The sequence below is a fragment of the Lissotriton vulgaris genome, chromosome 8, assembly GCF_964263255.1.
Source record: "Lissotriton vulgaris chromosome 8, aLisVul1.2, whole genome shotgun sequence".
Classification (NCBI taxonomy): domain Eukaryota; kingdom Metazoa; phylum Chordata; class Amphibia; order Caudata; family Salamandridae; genus Lissotriton; species Lissotriton vulgaris.
In genome coordinates this window covers 169467136-169484207 of record NC_141696.1, presented here as the reverse complement: position 1 = coordinate 169484207, position 17072 = coordinate 169467136, and the positions used below count along the sequence as shown (strand labels likewise).

Sequence of the window (17072 nt, the reverse complement as noted above, 5' to 3'; positions counted from 1 at the left end):
ACATCTCCCTGCTGCCGGAGCCTCGTCGCTGCTTGCTAAATGTGTGGGAACCTAATGACCTGAACCACCGGCAGCAGGACTGGGTGATGTTGGGCATGTTGATGGCAAAGCGCAACACCGCCAGGCTGTGGGGTTCTGCAGTACCACTGACACTGCGTAATTGGTGTAAAGACATGGATGGGGCGATGGTAGCGGAGAGGGCTGTCTACATCCACCGTGGCTGCACAAGAAAATGGCGTAGGGTATGTGGTGCGTGGAACACGTTTAGGGGTAACATCTGCAAACCACCGAGCACCACTGGGGAAGGTGAAGAACCAGACTAATAGTACTTGTTCGGATGTACAGTTGAAGTAGTGATATGTTTAGAATGTCATGTCCAATATTTAGGATTCAAACTTGAATGTAATTGCGAAAGGCCCGCTAAAGTATTCATTTATCTGTTGTACTAATCCTGTGCAGATCTGTCCCATTTGCTTTGTTATTATAAAATACAAATAATTTAAGAAAAAAAGAATTCCTCCCAGAGCACCATCTTTACCTGTGTGGAATTTAAACATTGCTCTCACACAGGTAGTGGGGCCACCCTTTGAACCTTTACATAACTGTGAACTGCAATTCTAAACTTGGAAAGTTGCTTTCCTAGTAGCTATTACTTCTCTAAGAAGAGTTAGTGAGTTACAGGCATTCACCATTCAAGAACTTTTTCTGCCAATGCAGCATAATAAGGTTGTTCTCCGAACCAATCCAAAATTCCTTCCAAAAGTCATTTCGACCTTCCATCTCAATCAATCTGTAGAGCTGCCTGTATTCTTCTCGCAGGCACAAACAGTCGCAGAAAGAGCTCTTCTTACCTTAGATGTCAAAAGAGCATTGCTTTACTACGTTGAAAGAACACAACCCTTTTGCAAAAATAAACAATTTTTTGTGTCTTTCTCACCACCACACAAAGGCAACCCCATATCAAAGTCTGATATAGCTAGGTGGATTGTCAAGTGCATACAGATTTGCTACCACAAAGCTAAACATACGTTATCTGTCCCTCCTAAAGCCCATTCTAAAAGAAAGATAGGGGCTTCACTGGCATTTCTAGGGAACATTCCCTTAGATGGCATCTGCAAAGCAGGTACATGGTCTACACCGCACACATTCACAAAACACTATTGTGTAGATGTGTAAACTAATCAACAAGCTACTGTGAGCCAGGCTGTACTCAAAACACTGTTTCAAACTACTGCAACAGATACGGGTGGTCGCCGCTAACAGTGGGTACTGCTATACAATCTATGCACAGTGTAATCTGCAGCTCATATGCCTCGACTCGAAAATGCTACTTACCAGTATGCATCTGTTCTTGGCATGTAGAGATGCAGAGTTGCACACGCCCACCCGCCTCCCCGGCTACCTTTATCTGTTCCAGTATTATCTTAATTAGATAAAGCTTACATGAGCATCCTTCCTGTTCCTTACAAAACTCCATCATTTCCCTGCTGATGAAAAACTATCAGAGGATGGAGCCGATGCCCATGCGCACTGTAGTCCAAGGGAGTAGTCACCTATCAAGTGACTTCCAAAGACTTTTCAGGACAAAAACAACTGCAAACATCCTTGCCCAACGCTAAGTGGCGATCTATGCACAGTGTGTAACTCTGCAGCTCTACATGCCAAGAACAGATGCATACTGGTAAGTTGAATTTTCCTTTTAGGATCTATAACTGTGAAATACGGCACAGTGGGAGGAATCATGGTGAATATAGTGTTCATGTCCGGAAAAGCAGAAAACTGGGGGACAATATTTTTATTAAAAACTAACCCATATTTCGTGCCAAAGGTGGTATTGAAGTATCACTTAAATCAGAACATTCTCCTACCGTTTTTCTTCAAAAACCCAAAAACTAAAGGCGAAAGAAGCCTCCATACCCTGGATGTAAGGATCGCATTATTGTATTATTTGCAAAAAAACGAGAAAATAAGAAAAACAAAACAATTGTTCGTTGCATATGCACATACCAACACAGGATCACATGTCACAAAGGCAATTGTTGCAAGATGGATATTACAAACCATCCAATTATGTTATGCCAATGCCAAAAAAGAACTAACAATTCAACTAACTGCTCACTCCACTAGAAAGAAAGGAGCAACGCTAACCTTTAAAGCCAATGTACCCATTGACTCCATTTGTGCAGCAGCCACATTGGCGTCACCACACACCTTTACAAAACATTATTGTGTGGATATACAAATAAATAAGGAAGCTCAAATTGGACAAAAGGTGCTTCAACACCTGTTTGCAAGGCCTTCCTTTCACCATAGCCTCCCAAGCACGGGAGAAACCGCTACATAATCTAATGCACAGCATGTGAACCCAGAAAAGGATTCACGCTGCAAAACAAAATGGTTACTTACCAGAAGGAGTTGTTTTGTAGCTTGAAAAATTTTCTGGATTCACATGCGACCCACCTGACCTCTCCTTTAAGGAAAACAAACAGGTGGGTTGTAAGCTCAGGATTTCATCAGTTTTTTTTATTACCATCTCAAGGATTACACACAAGAAGAAAAACCGGAAAAAAGAATCCGAAGATGGCTACCATGTACGTCGACATCCAGGATACCGTCTGACGTCACACAGGGGACGTACCTGACACCAAATGATGGTCGACAGCGACCAAAACAAGAGAAAAAAAAACAGGCAATTCTGGACCCAACCACTAGATGGTGGAATAATGCACAGCATGTGAATCCAGAAAATTCTTCACGCTGCAAAACTACTCCTACTGTTAAGTAACCATTTCGTTTTTCTCCATAGGATAACATTACCGCCATTTCTTGAAAAATCACTATCTCAAAAAGTACTTACCCAATTACAATGATCTTGGTGTCTAAATTCATATAAAAATGTGTTATTTTTATAAATTTGTGTTGAATTTTTTATTGACTGTGTATCTCGCTTACTGTCTCTTTGTGTACAATAAATGCTTAACACTATCCTCTGATAAGCCTAAACTGCTCACCCATACTAGGTCAAAAGAGAGCATTTTGGTTTATTATTTTAAACCCTTTAAACCAGTAAGGGTCGCCAGTAAACCAGTAAGTGTACCTTATTTTGGTGCACTCTATAGGGAGCCAGCTTCTTACACTAACGGACAGCACAACAGCAGTGTTTTACATCAACAAGCTGGTCCAGAAGGTATTATACCCACTGTCACAATTAGCCCAAAACATTTGAAAATGGGCCATTTCAAAGGACATTTCATTAGTAGCAAATAATGTCCCAGAAATGGAAAATGTACAAGCATACAAATAAGTTCACGCACGACTGGCCGGTAAAAGTATATATAATAGACACACTATTCCAGCTATGGGGAAAACCAGATGTACACCCTTTTCACCACCAGAAAACACAAAGTACCCGTACTTCGCATGGAGGTACTCTCATCCACAGTCACTAGGGAATGCCCTGCAATGAGTTGGTACAGGATATTTGCATACAATTTTCCCATGTACTGCTGATCCCAACTATTTTAGAAATGTGTTTAATCCCCAACATGACAATCATTCTCATTGCTCAAAGGTGGCCTTGGCAGCCTTTCTTCCCACACCTACTCCAATTGTTGAAACACTGTATGTCAACATTTCCCTGCACCGGCACACTCTAACCATGCATCAAGGAAAAATATTCCACCCAAATCCCTAACAACATGGTTCCTGAAATAGCCGAAGTTGAACTCCTAAATTGGTGAAGGCTAAATTATGTATCATCAGGGAAGCACAGACAGCAGTCACTAGAAAATGGAAAAAAGAACAGGACAACCTGACCAAGGTTTAGCACAACCAAGACAGTAGTGTAATCAATATTATTGCGGTGCTGCACACTTCCAGTGCCTGACGTCCCACGGCACAATTCCCGATCAAAATACTTTTAACAAATGACGGAAGGCGCACTCATTAGGATATCTCGGAGACGATGCTTTTAGTCCAAATAGTTATCTTCTTTATTGTGGTAATTATACCAGATAAAACAAACAAGACTCGTCTTTCCCTGTTAGCATGCCGGGATCCTGTGCTTTGTTGACTGAGCCCATACCGCCACTTAAGAGGTGAACTAAGCGTCCTCTGGGCCCCTTCTTATCGTTGAAGACCGACCAGGTTCTAAGGGGCAAGAAGAAAAAACACACCTTCTTTCTATTTATTTACTCCTCGCGTAATTGAATCGAATCTGGGGCAAGTACATCTGCATGGCTCATACTTGATGACTCGCCCCCGTGATTCTTTTTTTTTTTTTTTTTTTTTTTTTTTGAAAAACCTTTATTGACCAACAAAGTACACCGCTATTCAGCCATACATCCCGGAGGCCAGGCAGCATTGAAGTGGCATATAAGTCATGTACAAAACAGCACATAGGATTAATCAGGTTTAATTTTATAATAGAGAACTACTAAATAAACTTTGAGGAGTAGGGCCCTAAGAGGCCACTAAAGAACTAGGTGCCGAAGCACCAATAGGAAGGAACAGAGAAAGAAAGAGAGATATGGCCGAGGACTGCACAGACCTAACGTAAGGGCACCTTGGGGGGGGGGGGTCAGGGGCCACACATCCAGATCAGCACAAGATGTAACACGATGAGCTGGGGGGGGGGTAAACAGTACAGGATGTCACAGCCAGAAGCACGGGAAGGGTAGTTCTCTAAGGGGAGGGTGAGGCGTCCACCTCAGGCTCAAGCGGGGGGTCACACAAGTCACCCCGATAAGAGTTCCAGGCTCCCCACACGGCCCTCCACATTTTCGGCTTGCCCCTGGTAACATACACCGTCTTCTCTCTCACCATACACCAGTCCATACTTTCCATCCAACGACTGAGGGACGGGGGAGCAGGCGCGCCCCACTTCTGGGCAATGTCCCTCTTGGCCACCATATTCCCCAAAGTCACCCACCGGGTTTGGGCCACACTGTAGTCATTCGGGCACCACACGTTGAGGAGGCAACGTCGCGCCTCAGCTGGCAGGGCCACGCCCGTCACCTCCTCCATCACCTCATGCACACGCATCCAGTACCGGGCCACACCGGGACACTCCCAGATAATGTGTAGGAAGGTGGCGAGTGAACCGCAACCCCGCCGACACAGGCCATCCGTAGAAAGCCCCATGTGGATGAGCCTGGGGCCGGTAACATACACCCTGTGGAGAATTTTCAGCTGGACCAGGCGGAACCGCGCCGATATTGCCACCTCCCTGGGGGACGAAGCCGCCGACTGCCATTCCTCATCATCCATCTCTATACCATCATTCACCCAGTGCGTCCGCAATCGCTCAAGCAAATCCACCCTCACGTTGATCAGCTTCTTATAAGTCAGGGAAATGGCGCCGTCTGGCATGTGGCCGTCCAGCACCCGATCCTCCAGGGGCGAAGACTCGGGGATGGCTTCGCCGTTTGCGACGTGAGGGGAGAGGGCATGGCTTAGCTGGGCGTGCCGGAAAAATTCCGTCGGCGCCAGCTGGTACTCCTGTTGCAGCGAAGCAAATGTTTTAATGCCGCCCCGCACTACCATGTCACCAACTTTAGATATACCGATGGTGTCCCACCGATCAAAGCCTTTGGTCTTCCACAGCTTCCCCAGCACGTCGGAATCGTACAGGGGAGTGGCTAGTGTGACCCTATCCTTCCAACCGAGAGTGTCTGTCACCGTACGCCACACGTGCACCATGTTATTGGCGGGGCCCGTCAACCGACGATCCAGTGATTTGGAGTAAAGAGCCCTATAGTAGTTGCCATCGCCCACTAACCATCGGTCCATAGCATAGCCCGGACTAACCGCTGGACCATAGAAGCCGTGGTTGACCGCCGCGAGCTGGGATGCCCAATAGTACCTCCGCATATCCGGCAGCGCAATGCCACCGTCGTAGCTAGGGATGGTCAATTTGGACAACGATATTCTCGGCCGACCGTCCCACAGCAGTGCCCGTTGCAAGGATTCAATCTCGCCGAAGTACTTAGCAGGGATCGGGTCCTGCGAATTCTGCAGGGCGTACAGGAAGCGGGGTAGCGCCATCATCTTAAACAGGGCTGCCCTGCCCATCAAAGAGATGGGCAGTTTCTTCCACAATGCAACATCTCTCCGTAGGCGCTCCAGCGGTGGCAGGAGGTTGCGCGCGTATCGGGCCCGGGGGTCAAGCGACACGTAGATGCCCAAGTACCGGAAGCCCTGCTCGGCCACCTGGATTGAGCACCCACGGGGGAGGCGCGGGGTGTCCCCACATATCGTGTATAGGTAGGATTTGGACCAGTTGATGACCAACCCCGAAAACGACCCGAAGACTCCCAGCAGGTCAAAGACCACAATAAGCGATCGACAAGGAGAAGTAAGGTAAAGGAGGATGTCGTCCGCGTACAGCGACACTCGATCCTCAAAGCCAGGCGACCACGCAATCCCGGAAACATCTGGGTGCATTCTAATCTTAGCCGCCAGGGGTTCCAGTGCCAGCGCAAACAGAAGTGGAGAGAGCGGGCAGCCCTGTCTGGTACCTCTGTGTAGCGCAAAAGATGCCGAAAGTCTGCCGTTGACGGCCACGTTGGCCAGCGGAGTAGAGTACAGCAATCGGACCCATCCAATGTATGAAGGCCCGAAGCCCAGCTTAGCTAGGACTGCCCACAAGTAATCCCATTCGAGGGAGTCAAAGGCCATAGTAGCGTCGAGGGAAGCCACCACCGCCGGATCGCGAAGCAAGTGGGCACGTGCCAAAGCTGCGTGGAGCCTCCTCAGGTTAAGCGCCGTGTTCCGGTGCGGGATGAACCCGGACTGGTCAGGGTGCACCAAGTCCGAGATCACGCCCACCAGCCGGTTGGCCAACACTTTAGCCAAGATCTTGGGTTCAGCGTTCAACAATGAAATGGGTCTGTACGATCGGGGCAGGTCCCGCGGCTTCCCTTCTTTGTGGATTACCACTATGGTGGCTAGCCTCTGGTCGGGTGGAAGTTCCCCCTGCACACGGGCCTCAAGAAACATCTTACGCAACGGTGCAGCCAGCGCGTCAGCCCTGAGCTTATACAGTTCCACCGGGATTCCATTCGGGCCCGGTGCTTTACCCGATCGCAGCGAGCGAATCGCCAGGGCGATCTCATCGTCCGACAGGTCTCGGTCCATATCCTCCCGTTCAGGGTCAGATAAGCAAGGAAGGTCAATATCGTCCAGGTAGGCGACTGACGCGGAAATCGGGAGAGAGGTTGCGGAGGTATACACCTGCTCAAAATAGTCAGCGAAGGACTCAGCTATAGCCGCCGGGTCCGTCAAGGTTACGCCGTCCGCACCCACTAATTCCGGGACTACCCGGGACGCCAATGCCCGCTTATCGAGCCAGGCCACGAGCTTACCAGCCTTATCGCCGGCATCATAAATCCGTCCCTGCTGTTCCCTGCTCAAGGCCTTTGCTGCATCAGTAGCGGTGGCCCGAAGTTCAGACTGCTTAAGAGAGAGGGCATGGACCAATTCAGGCGACGAGCCAAGCTCCAGCTGGGCACTAAGGTCCGCGAGCTCAGATTCCAACCTTATCACGTTTTCATCGCGGCGGCGGCGCGCTTCTGCAATCAGTGAGAAAGCCTCACCACGAAGCACGGTTTTAAAGGCCTCCCACAAGGAGACGGCCGAAGTCACAGATCCAGTGTTCTCCACGAAATATCGATCCATAGCCTTGACCAGGAGAGAACGGGTTTTCGGATCGCGAAAGTACCACGGGTTAATAGGGGCGACCCGCGAGGATGCCGGAATCTGGAAGTCGAAAGAGATCCAGACCGGAGAGTGATCTGAAATACCTCGGGCCAGGAGGCGTGCGGAGGAGACGGACTGCGCCTGGGCCGCCGGCGCCAGGACGTAGTCCAACCTGGAGAAGCTACCATGTGCGCCCGAGAGAAAGGAGTACTGTCGCTGTGTAGGGTGGAGCAGACGCCAACAGTCAACCATCCCCATGGAACATACAAAATCAGACATCCAGGATTGGGAAGGGCGAAGATCCCTGGGAGGAAAGCGGTCCAGTTCCCCTGAGACAACACAATTGAAGTCCCCACCCACCAGCACCAGGCCTTCGGGGAGTCCCAAGATGGCGCCTCCCAAATCCCTGAACGTAGTCTCCTGCAACCCCGGGGGGACGTAAACCGAAACCAAAACCAGCGTGCGGCCCTCCCACCTACCCACCAAAGCCACATATCTGCCTCTATCATCAGTCAGCACAGACTCCACCTCCAACGGGAGGGACGCACGCACCATGATGCCCACCCCCCTGGAGCCCGAGGAGAAACCTGCGTGAGCCACCATTTTGTAACCCCGTCTGTCCAGGGCCTTACATGCGTGGCCCACCAAGTGGGTCTCTTGCAATAGTACTACATCAGGAGAACACCGTTTAAGCATTTGCAACACTACACCTCTCTTGATACGATCCCCCAACCCGTTAACATTCCAGCTAAGCAAATGAAGCAGTTTACCCCCCATCGTCAAGGACCATTCGCGACCCTCCCCCAACCCCCCATTTCAGTACCCAGTGCAACAATACTACACAGTAGGAATACCTCAGCCAAGAAAGGAAAATGGAGAAAAAACAAGACCACACATCCCAACTACCCCCCACCCTGCACCCCTGCATCAAATTAAGATCCACCCCAACTAGCAGTGTGCCTGTCGCCCCCAAAACTAACCTACAGAAAGCCCACGAAGGAGAAAGGAGGCATCCCATCCCCTCCCGTCACCCCCCATATCAATAGCAGAATGAGTCAATATGTACAACAATTGTCGAAAGTCGAAGCACCTCACGGCGTCCCGTGTCTCGGGGGACAAATGAGTAGAAAGTCACTCCTGTGCAGCAGCACCTCCGGTGGCGTCCTCCGTCTGGTCGGTAGCTTCAGGTCGTTCCTGAGGCAGGGTGTCGAGCCAGTGTCCCGCATCCTCAGGGAATTCAAAAAAGAAAGTCCGGTGGTCGCGCTCAACACGAAGCTTAGCAGGGTACAGCATAGAGTACCGCAGGCCCATATCCCTGAGTCTCCGTTTCACTCCTGCGAAGCTCTGCCGCTGCTTCTGAACAGCCTGAGTGAAGTCCGGGAAAAAGTTCACTTCTGAGTTCTGGAAGTGGAGCGGGCCCATCGTCCTCGATGCCTGTAGGATAGCATCCCTGTCTCTATAGTTAAACAGCCGCGCGATGATGGGGCGCGGGGTCGCACCCGACTTGGGCGGCCCACCGGGAATCCTGTGGGCCCTCTCCACCGAGAAGAACTTACTCAGGCCTCCCGGTTGTAAGTTCTTGACCACCAAATCTTCCACAAAAAGTTCAGCAGAGTCCTCCTCGGCTTTCTCCGGCACTCCGGTGATACGGACATTCTGGCGACGCGCGCGGCCTTCGAACTCGTCCAGCCGTCGCGCCAGTACGCCATTAGCCTGTTTCAAAGCGCGCACCTCCGTCTGTATGTCCGAGACATCCGTGACCAGGCTGGAAGTTTTGAGGTCCAAAGATTTCACCCGGTCGTTTGTCTTCCCAAGGTCCGTCCTGATAAGGTTCAGGTCGATTTTCAGGGAATCGACCTTGCTGGACAGCTCCTCACGAAGCGAGTGCATCTCCGTCTTCACCCCCGATATCGCTCCCATGACGTCCCTGAGCGTTATGTCGGAGTCGTCCGGTGATTCATCCCGTCTCGGGTCTTTTGAATGTACCGCCTGCACCGGCGATCCCTTAGACTGGGAAAAGCGCTCGGGAATAGTAGACTGGGATTGGGTCGGCCTCCGATTGAGCCGTTGCGTCTTGCCCACATCCGAGCCGCCCTTGCCCGCCATGTTGGCAGCAACGGGACAGGGGGGGATGGGACACCAGGGGCGAAGAAGTCCAGCTGAGTTCTCCCGATGCACACAAGGCAAAGTGCAGTGTTCAGGGTCGAAAGCCGCCAGCAAGGCGATCGGCACTCAGGAACGTCCCTCGGGCGTGAGGGCCGCTGGCCGGGAGGAGCTCCGTGGGGACACCGCTACAAGCCACCCTGGCATCAACTACGCTGAGGCGCCTCCGGGAACATTGACACAACTCGAGTCAGGAGTGTCCGATTTTCAATCCGATTGCGGGTGCCGCATCGGGCCCGGCTCAGCAACCGATACCCACCATCGTGGGACAGGATAGACAGCAGGATTATTGCGGGAGATCGGGAGGTCTTCGGAGCTCCGAGCTCACGCGGCCATCTTGGTTGGCAGCGAAGCTCCTCCCCCCCCGTGATTCTTGATACACCTACAGTCTCTCTGATTAAACTCATAGAGCAGAGGTCATGCCCTGACGAAGTTCCGCCATAGGAACGAAATGCGTTGACTGTTTGTTTTATCTGGTATAATTACCACAATAAAGAAGATAACTATTTGGACTAAAAGCATCGTCTGAGATATCCTAATGAGTGCGCCTTCCGTCATTTGTTAAAAGTCACTAGAAAATGCTATGCTTTCAAATGGACGATTTACATAAAGTGGTGCCAAACCAAGAAAATTCTACACATACTGCACAAGCACACGGTATTCCTCCTGTACCTAACGAATCTAACAGAATGTACACTCTTATCTGCTTCTGTGCGGGTACATTTGTCAAGTTATTGCGACTTGTCTTAAAGGGCTACACACAAAGCATTATTTTCAAATCCAACCAATCAAAAGATTCTTGAAAGGGAAAACAAGTTTTTCCTGTCAGAGAGGTACCTCCCCTGTAGTGGAATCCTAACCTAGTGCTAGCTGGGTTAATGAAAGCACCATTTGAACCAACGCATAATGCCACACTCTGATATCTCACATTAAAAACACTATTCTTTGTAGCTTTCACATCACCAAGAAGACTGAATGAAATGTAAGAGCCTATGGTGAAGGAAAAACACATCCATACAAAAGGATAAGTGTTAAGACAAACACACAATTCTTCCCAACGTTCATCTCACTGTTTCACATAAAAACAGACTTTTACTGTACTGTCTTTCTTCCAAAAGCCTACAAGTGTGGCAGAAAGGACCCTATATACATTGAATGTCACAAGGGCGATCATGTACTACAGGCAAGCACACAGTATCAGAAAAACACAATTGTTCTTCATGGGGTATTCAGTTCAGGCTCTAGAAACAGTCATATCTAAAAAAAACTATTACTAGATAGATTGTGCAGAGTATTCAGCTGTGTTAAACACTAGCAAACAAACCTTTGCTCACTAAACAAAGAGCACACACTAACACGGAACAAGGGGCAAATATGTCTCTATGCAGTAAGTAGCCACATGGACCTCAGAACATACTTTAACAAATCATTACTATATTGACCTACAATGATGCAAAAAAGTTGTACTGTGACAAGCCGTACATACATTTTTGCTCCCCTTTATTTTCTACTCACCATCGCAAGGCAGGTGATACACTACATATCTGTGCAAAGCATTTTAAGATATCATGCTGGGAAAAAAAGCTGCAAAAAGAAAAATATTTCTTACCTGTAATTATGGTTCTGCAGTTTGAAACACCTCTAGACTCGCATGCAACCCCCCACCTCCCCATTTCAGGACGCTTGTGAATGGTAACAAATGAAGAATCTAACGTAGTGGGCATTGCAGGATTACGGTCGACGTCATACAGGGGCTCTGCCTATGTCGACTCCCACCCACAAGCTAACAAAGTTTTCGGAAAACTTAGATACTGCCAGACCCAACCACTAGATTGCAGAATTGTGCACAGCATATGAATCTAGAAGAGTTTCAAGCTGCAAAACCATAAATACAGGTAATTAACTGGTTTCTTACCTACTTACCTCACATATGCTTTTGGACTCTATAGATTTTTGTTTGTGGAACTGACATCACCAGTGCTGGCCTTAAATGAGTTCAATGACCACGCCTGTGGTAGTCTCAAGAACCAGCTGTTGATGTTACCCAGCCACGTGCTCCAATTTTGTGCTCCTGCTGCAAAATGTTTCTGGTTAAAATCTTGCAACTGTGGTAAAGTTCACATGTGGAATTTTTAGTGATATATGCATATTCCTAAAAAAAAATTATATTATTGAAGGTAAGTACATTGTTTATCTACAAATACTTTCATTGTTTTTCTAATCACATTCATCAAATTTTATCAAATGTTTTCAAGCAGTGTTGCTTTAAACTACCCAGAAAGCTTTGGGTTTGAAATGTAATCTTTGTACCTGCCAACCTCATGTTTACAGAAAGTAAAGATTTTTGACAGAGTGATGTGGTGAAGATGTTTTATTATTCTTTAAAGGAAAAACGTTGTAATATACTTCTAGGTGATTAGGCTGTTTCTGGTTCTTCCTTTATAGTAACATCCAGTATCTTAATGTTTAACCTGGATTGATATACCTAGTTTACATGATTGGCATATTTAAAAATTATTTACTAAATTGCTTCTTTTTTTCTTCCAGAAAAGAGCGCCTTGTGTATGTTGGGATCAGTCTGGAGAACATCATTCCCACACAAGTAAGATAACAAAACCCCCATTCCATAATGCATGAATGAGTGATATTGTATACTCGTTCCTGATCAGACTTTGACTGTGCATGTATTTTTCTAGAAACCAAAATTACTTCTGAAATGAATAGTTTTCATTGGTACATGCGTCTGTTCAAAATTCATTGCATTTTCATCTGCCCATTTGTTTCCTGGTTTGTTCTCTGCCCACCATTTTGCCATTAGCAGTTAAGAAGGACACAAAGAGGCACGTATTAGTATCTGAGAATGTATCTCAAGATTCTCCGCTGTGGACCTTGGTGCTCTTGAATTGTAAGTGATTGAAGTTAAAATGATAGTGATCTCACACTGTCTTCGGAGGTGTCCAAAATTATGTTAAATATTTAATATACTGTAAGCTCACCACTGGAAACACAGCTAAAAAGCTATATATCCTGTAACTCCTATAAATCATTGGGATCAGGATTCCAACTATCATGATCATGTCAAAGAACCTAATTGAGGGATCATTCAGCCAACTATACCTCTGTTCAGGAAGAAATTGCATAATTTGTACCATAAGCCCATAAAGGGATATTTTTTCAAATACCAGCACCTTTTAAACTGTTTCATAGCTAACAATAGAGAACACAAGTGTGTATGTTATGTGTGCCTTTTAACAAACATCTAGCTGCAAGACTGCTATAACATCTCAGTATCTAATGGTAAAAGGCCCTTCTAATCGCAGACTCCTCACCTTTAGAATAGCCCAGGGGGCCAGACTGGAGCCAGAGATTTTTTTCAGCAAGGTTCCCCCGCGATGACTCTTTACCACCCAGAAAGCAATGAAGTGGAGTTGCATATAAGTTCCACCCCTGTGCGCTGACGTCAGTTCTTTTCTTTCTATCCCCTTCAGAATGGATCTAGAGCTTCAGTTCCACGTGTTGGTTTGCCGACAACTTCAAAACATTTTCAGTAAATGTGCTAGTGACAACTCTCCCCTGAAAAGGGCAGGATTCAAGGTCTGTCGTAACTGGAGGAAGCAGATGACAGTTATGGATCTGCACAGAAAGTGACTTTGATGCTTGTTACCCTGTTACAACATGAAATTGGCTGTAAGTGGTCCTCTATGAACCAGAAGGAAATCCGTGAGCTGCAGATCATAAGAGAAGGTCTCAGTAAAAAAGTTTTTTTTAAAACTGATCCAGGGGCCATTTACTATCCTGTTCAAGGAGTCAGTCCAGCATCTTCGTACTACAGTCTAGTCCTACAGTAAATCCAGGCGCACTCCAAATTTTCTGGGTTGGCGCCCCATAGCAAAATGTTGCTTCAAAGAGGCCATTTTGCAGCTCTTTCTGGTGTCTCTGGCTTCTTTTAGTGCATCTTCGAGACCTTTTGACCCACGACAAGCTTCAGTTGGACCGCATCTGGTGGACCTTCACTTGGTGCCAAATGACCTTGTGTAAACCTTGCCCATTCTGGCGCTGGTCCTTGCTTCCACTTGGCCCCAGGTGCCAGGCTATTCCCTGCCATGCGAGTGCATGACCCTTCCAGTGCATGTCCCTTGCATGCCAGTGCCTATGCTGACTCTGCGGGCCCAGTCCGTGATCCCAACTTCAGTAACTGACCCCAAACATTTGGATTAGTCCAGGCCTATGTCGTAATATGAGATCCCAATCGCGCAACCAGTCAATTTGCAGCCAGACTCTAATCCTTGGTCTCTGCCTCTGTGCCCATGGTATCATAGGGCAGAGGTTTTGTTTGGATCTGACTTTTTACACGGTTCAGATTATACAAAATGTTCTCCATGACACTTATGATAACAAGTTGGACAACCTTCTCCCCATTCTCTCTACTGGTGCTGGCCATGGCCTTAAAATATATCAGTGGGCTAGATACTTCCCCCAGAAACTGAACTGGACTCTCCACCTGGGCCACCAACCCAAGAAAGAGACAGGTGGGTGTTACAGACCAATAAAATGCCCTAAGCCCTGCCTTTCATTTTCACCTCCTCCCTCCCTTTTTCCCTAAACCTCAGAGAAACTGCAAGCACACCATTCTGCATTCTTGGTGCAAAAAGTAAACCTTATGCTGGCGACATATGTCGATGTACATGTGCCGGCGTCAGAGGGGCGCTATGCACATTTCCTACTTTTACCAAAGAAAGACAGAGGCATCAGGCCTGTACTGGACTTCTGTCCATTGACTTTTTTCTTTAGAAAGACAAATTCAAGATGCTCACCCGGTCTCAGATTAATTATGCTCTAGACCATCAAAGGTGCCTCTTGACTTGCAGTATGTGCCTCCAGTGGAAGTTAGTTCCACAATAACCGTTTGGAGCTTCTGGCAATCCATGTGGCCCTGAAAGCGTTCCTGCCATCCATCAAGGGGAGGCCTGCTGCTGCAGGTGCGCTCAGGCAACATGGCCGCCATGTGGAACTACAACAGAGTGGAGGTGGGTCCTGTGCTACGAGGCTGTAAGTCTACGGAAGTGGTTAGTCTAGCAGAGCATCTGTCTGGTGGCCAACCATCTGGCAGGGTCTCTGAATCCATAGCAGGCAAGTTGAGCAGACATCAGCTGGCAGGTCAGAAGTGCCATCTCTACTTGAAGGTGGCAAGGGACTCCTTCGACCACTGGGGTATGCCCTGCCTAGATCTGTGTGCCACAGTCGGAACAAGCATTGTCAGCTGTACTGCGCATTGGAATTTCCTTGAGAATAGTCACTAGGAGATTGATTCTGACTGTAGTTCTCCTGTATGCGTTCCCACATCTGCCTCAAGTTCTGAGGAACACGTCATCTTATTAGCCCCTGTCTAGGCCAGAGCATCTGAGCCTGAGCATTTACCCTCTGATTCTGCTGCCACTTGGGGAGGACTTCTTGTCTTAGCAACAGAGGAGGATTCCTGCAATCCGAATATCCACAACCTGCATCTCCATGCATGGATGTTGAAGGGTGAAAGCTGAATGCGTTCGATCTGCTGGGTGTGGTATTCACTGTTTTCCTTGCAGCTCATTCCCCTTCATCTACACTGAACACCATTTGTTCCCTGCTACTCATACCAACCCTCTGCAGACTAAACCTTCAGATATGTTATTTTTTTAATCGTTGGCCCAGTGGGAACAGCTGATCTATTAGGCCTTTCAGTCTTTTTTTGTTTACTTTATCTACCATCTTTCTTTAAATCACTTGTTGTGATATTTAAGGTCTGACTCACATGTTTCCGCCCAAAATCATTGGTCATGTCGCAGTAGGGATTTAAACTTTGTGCCAAAATTTCTTACGTGCACGCCTTTTGAACATGAGGCAGAGATGATCACTTAGATGATCACTTAGACTGCTTATGCTCAGGCTAGTCTTCCTTATTGCCATCTCCTCTGCCCACCACATGAGTGAATTGCAGACTCTCTGTCTGTGGACAAGTTAGTGCTGAGAAACAGAGTGGCCTTGCCCATAGTCATAACGTTTTTCCATGTTTTTCCTTGTTGGACAATTTATCTCTCTGAGGAGAGGTTCCATCAGCTTGATTCCAAAAGTGTGTTGAGCTTTTACACTGGCCACACAAAAGACTATTGTCTGATTCTCTGGAATAAAGAATGTGGAAGCGGTGCAGAAAAGGACCCTATTAAGATGGATAGTTCTCTGGATCAGAACCTGCTATACACTGTCCAAGAAGCAACCCCTTGAATGCCTGTGGACTCATTATACCAGGCACAACGCTACTACAATGGCATTGGACAGGGTGGGAGAGGGCGATGCCAGTTCTAGAATTCTGTCTTCCAGAAACACTGCATTGTCTGGTAAGTCAGTATTCTGCCTTCAAGCAGAACAAAACAGTTACTAATTTTGAGTACAAGACTGGTTACGTCAAGGATAGATTAGAAGCAACACAAGGTTAAAAAAAAAGTCTGGCTAATAGAGCAGCGATTTTTTTAAACTCCATCCTTTGATGCCAAATCTGGGTTTTGGGGCTTCTGGCAAGATGGGACGGGAAAGATCACTCTGTTCGAGGCATGTGTGCTATAGATACACATGATTTGCATACTCCTGCCATCTAGTGTTGGGTCCGGATGTTTGCAAGTTTTTACTTCGAAGGAGTTTTTTCCAGTCTTGAGGTAAGATGACTCCTCCCTTTTGGTGATAGTGCACATGGGCATAGACTCCATTGTTAGATTGTTTTCTTTCCGACATCAGGTTCAGACGTGTATTCATGCGATCCAGTTCGAAACTGCATATTGAATCCATCGTAAAACTCTCCATCGTCGGTCAAAAACATGGTGGGCGGCCTTCGGGCCTAGCTGCGTCATTCCAGCCTTCTGCCAATGGAACAAACTCAGTTTCAGTTTTGTCCTCAGTGCCACTCCAAGTACCCTCGCACTGACCTACATAATGTCTGTCTGTCACTTGTATTCCTCACCAGAGCACAAGGAAGAGGATTGTGAGGCGTGTCAGTCGTTCCAATAAATGCAGCGGATATCTTCGGAGAAGAATCCGAACATGAAGAGGTCAAATCATCGGCAGAGGAAGAAGCATTCTCTCTCCCAGGATTTGATTCCTAGCTAGAGATCGAGATGGAATCTGAAAACGTTCCACTGGGCCAGGGTGCCCTGAGTACAAATGCCCCTTTACCCCACAAACTC

General features: G+C 47.5%; 1 protein-coding gene across 1 annotated transcript in view; it reads left to right on the top strand.

The window, feature by feature from the left end:
* The window catches only part of RSF1 (remodeling and spacing factor 1), a 540450-nt gene that overhangs the window by 273041 nt on the left and 250337 nt on the right, over positions 1-17072 (top strand). Inside the window, exon 10 of the mRNA XM_086933896.1 lies at positions 12409-12463. Coding sequence (XP_086790022.1) covers positions 12409-12463 — 55 coding nt within the window. The remainder of the gene's footprint in view (positions 1-12408; positions 12464-17072) is intronic.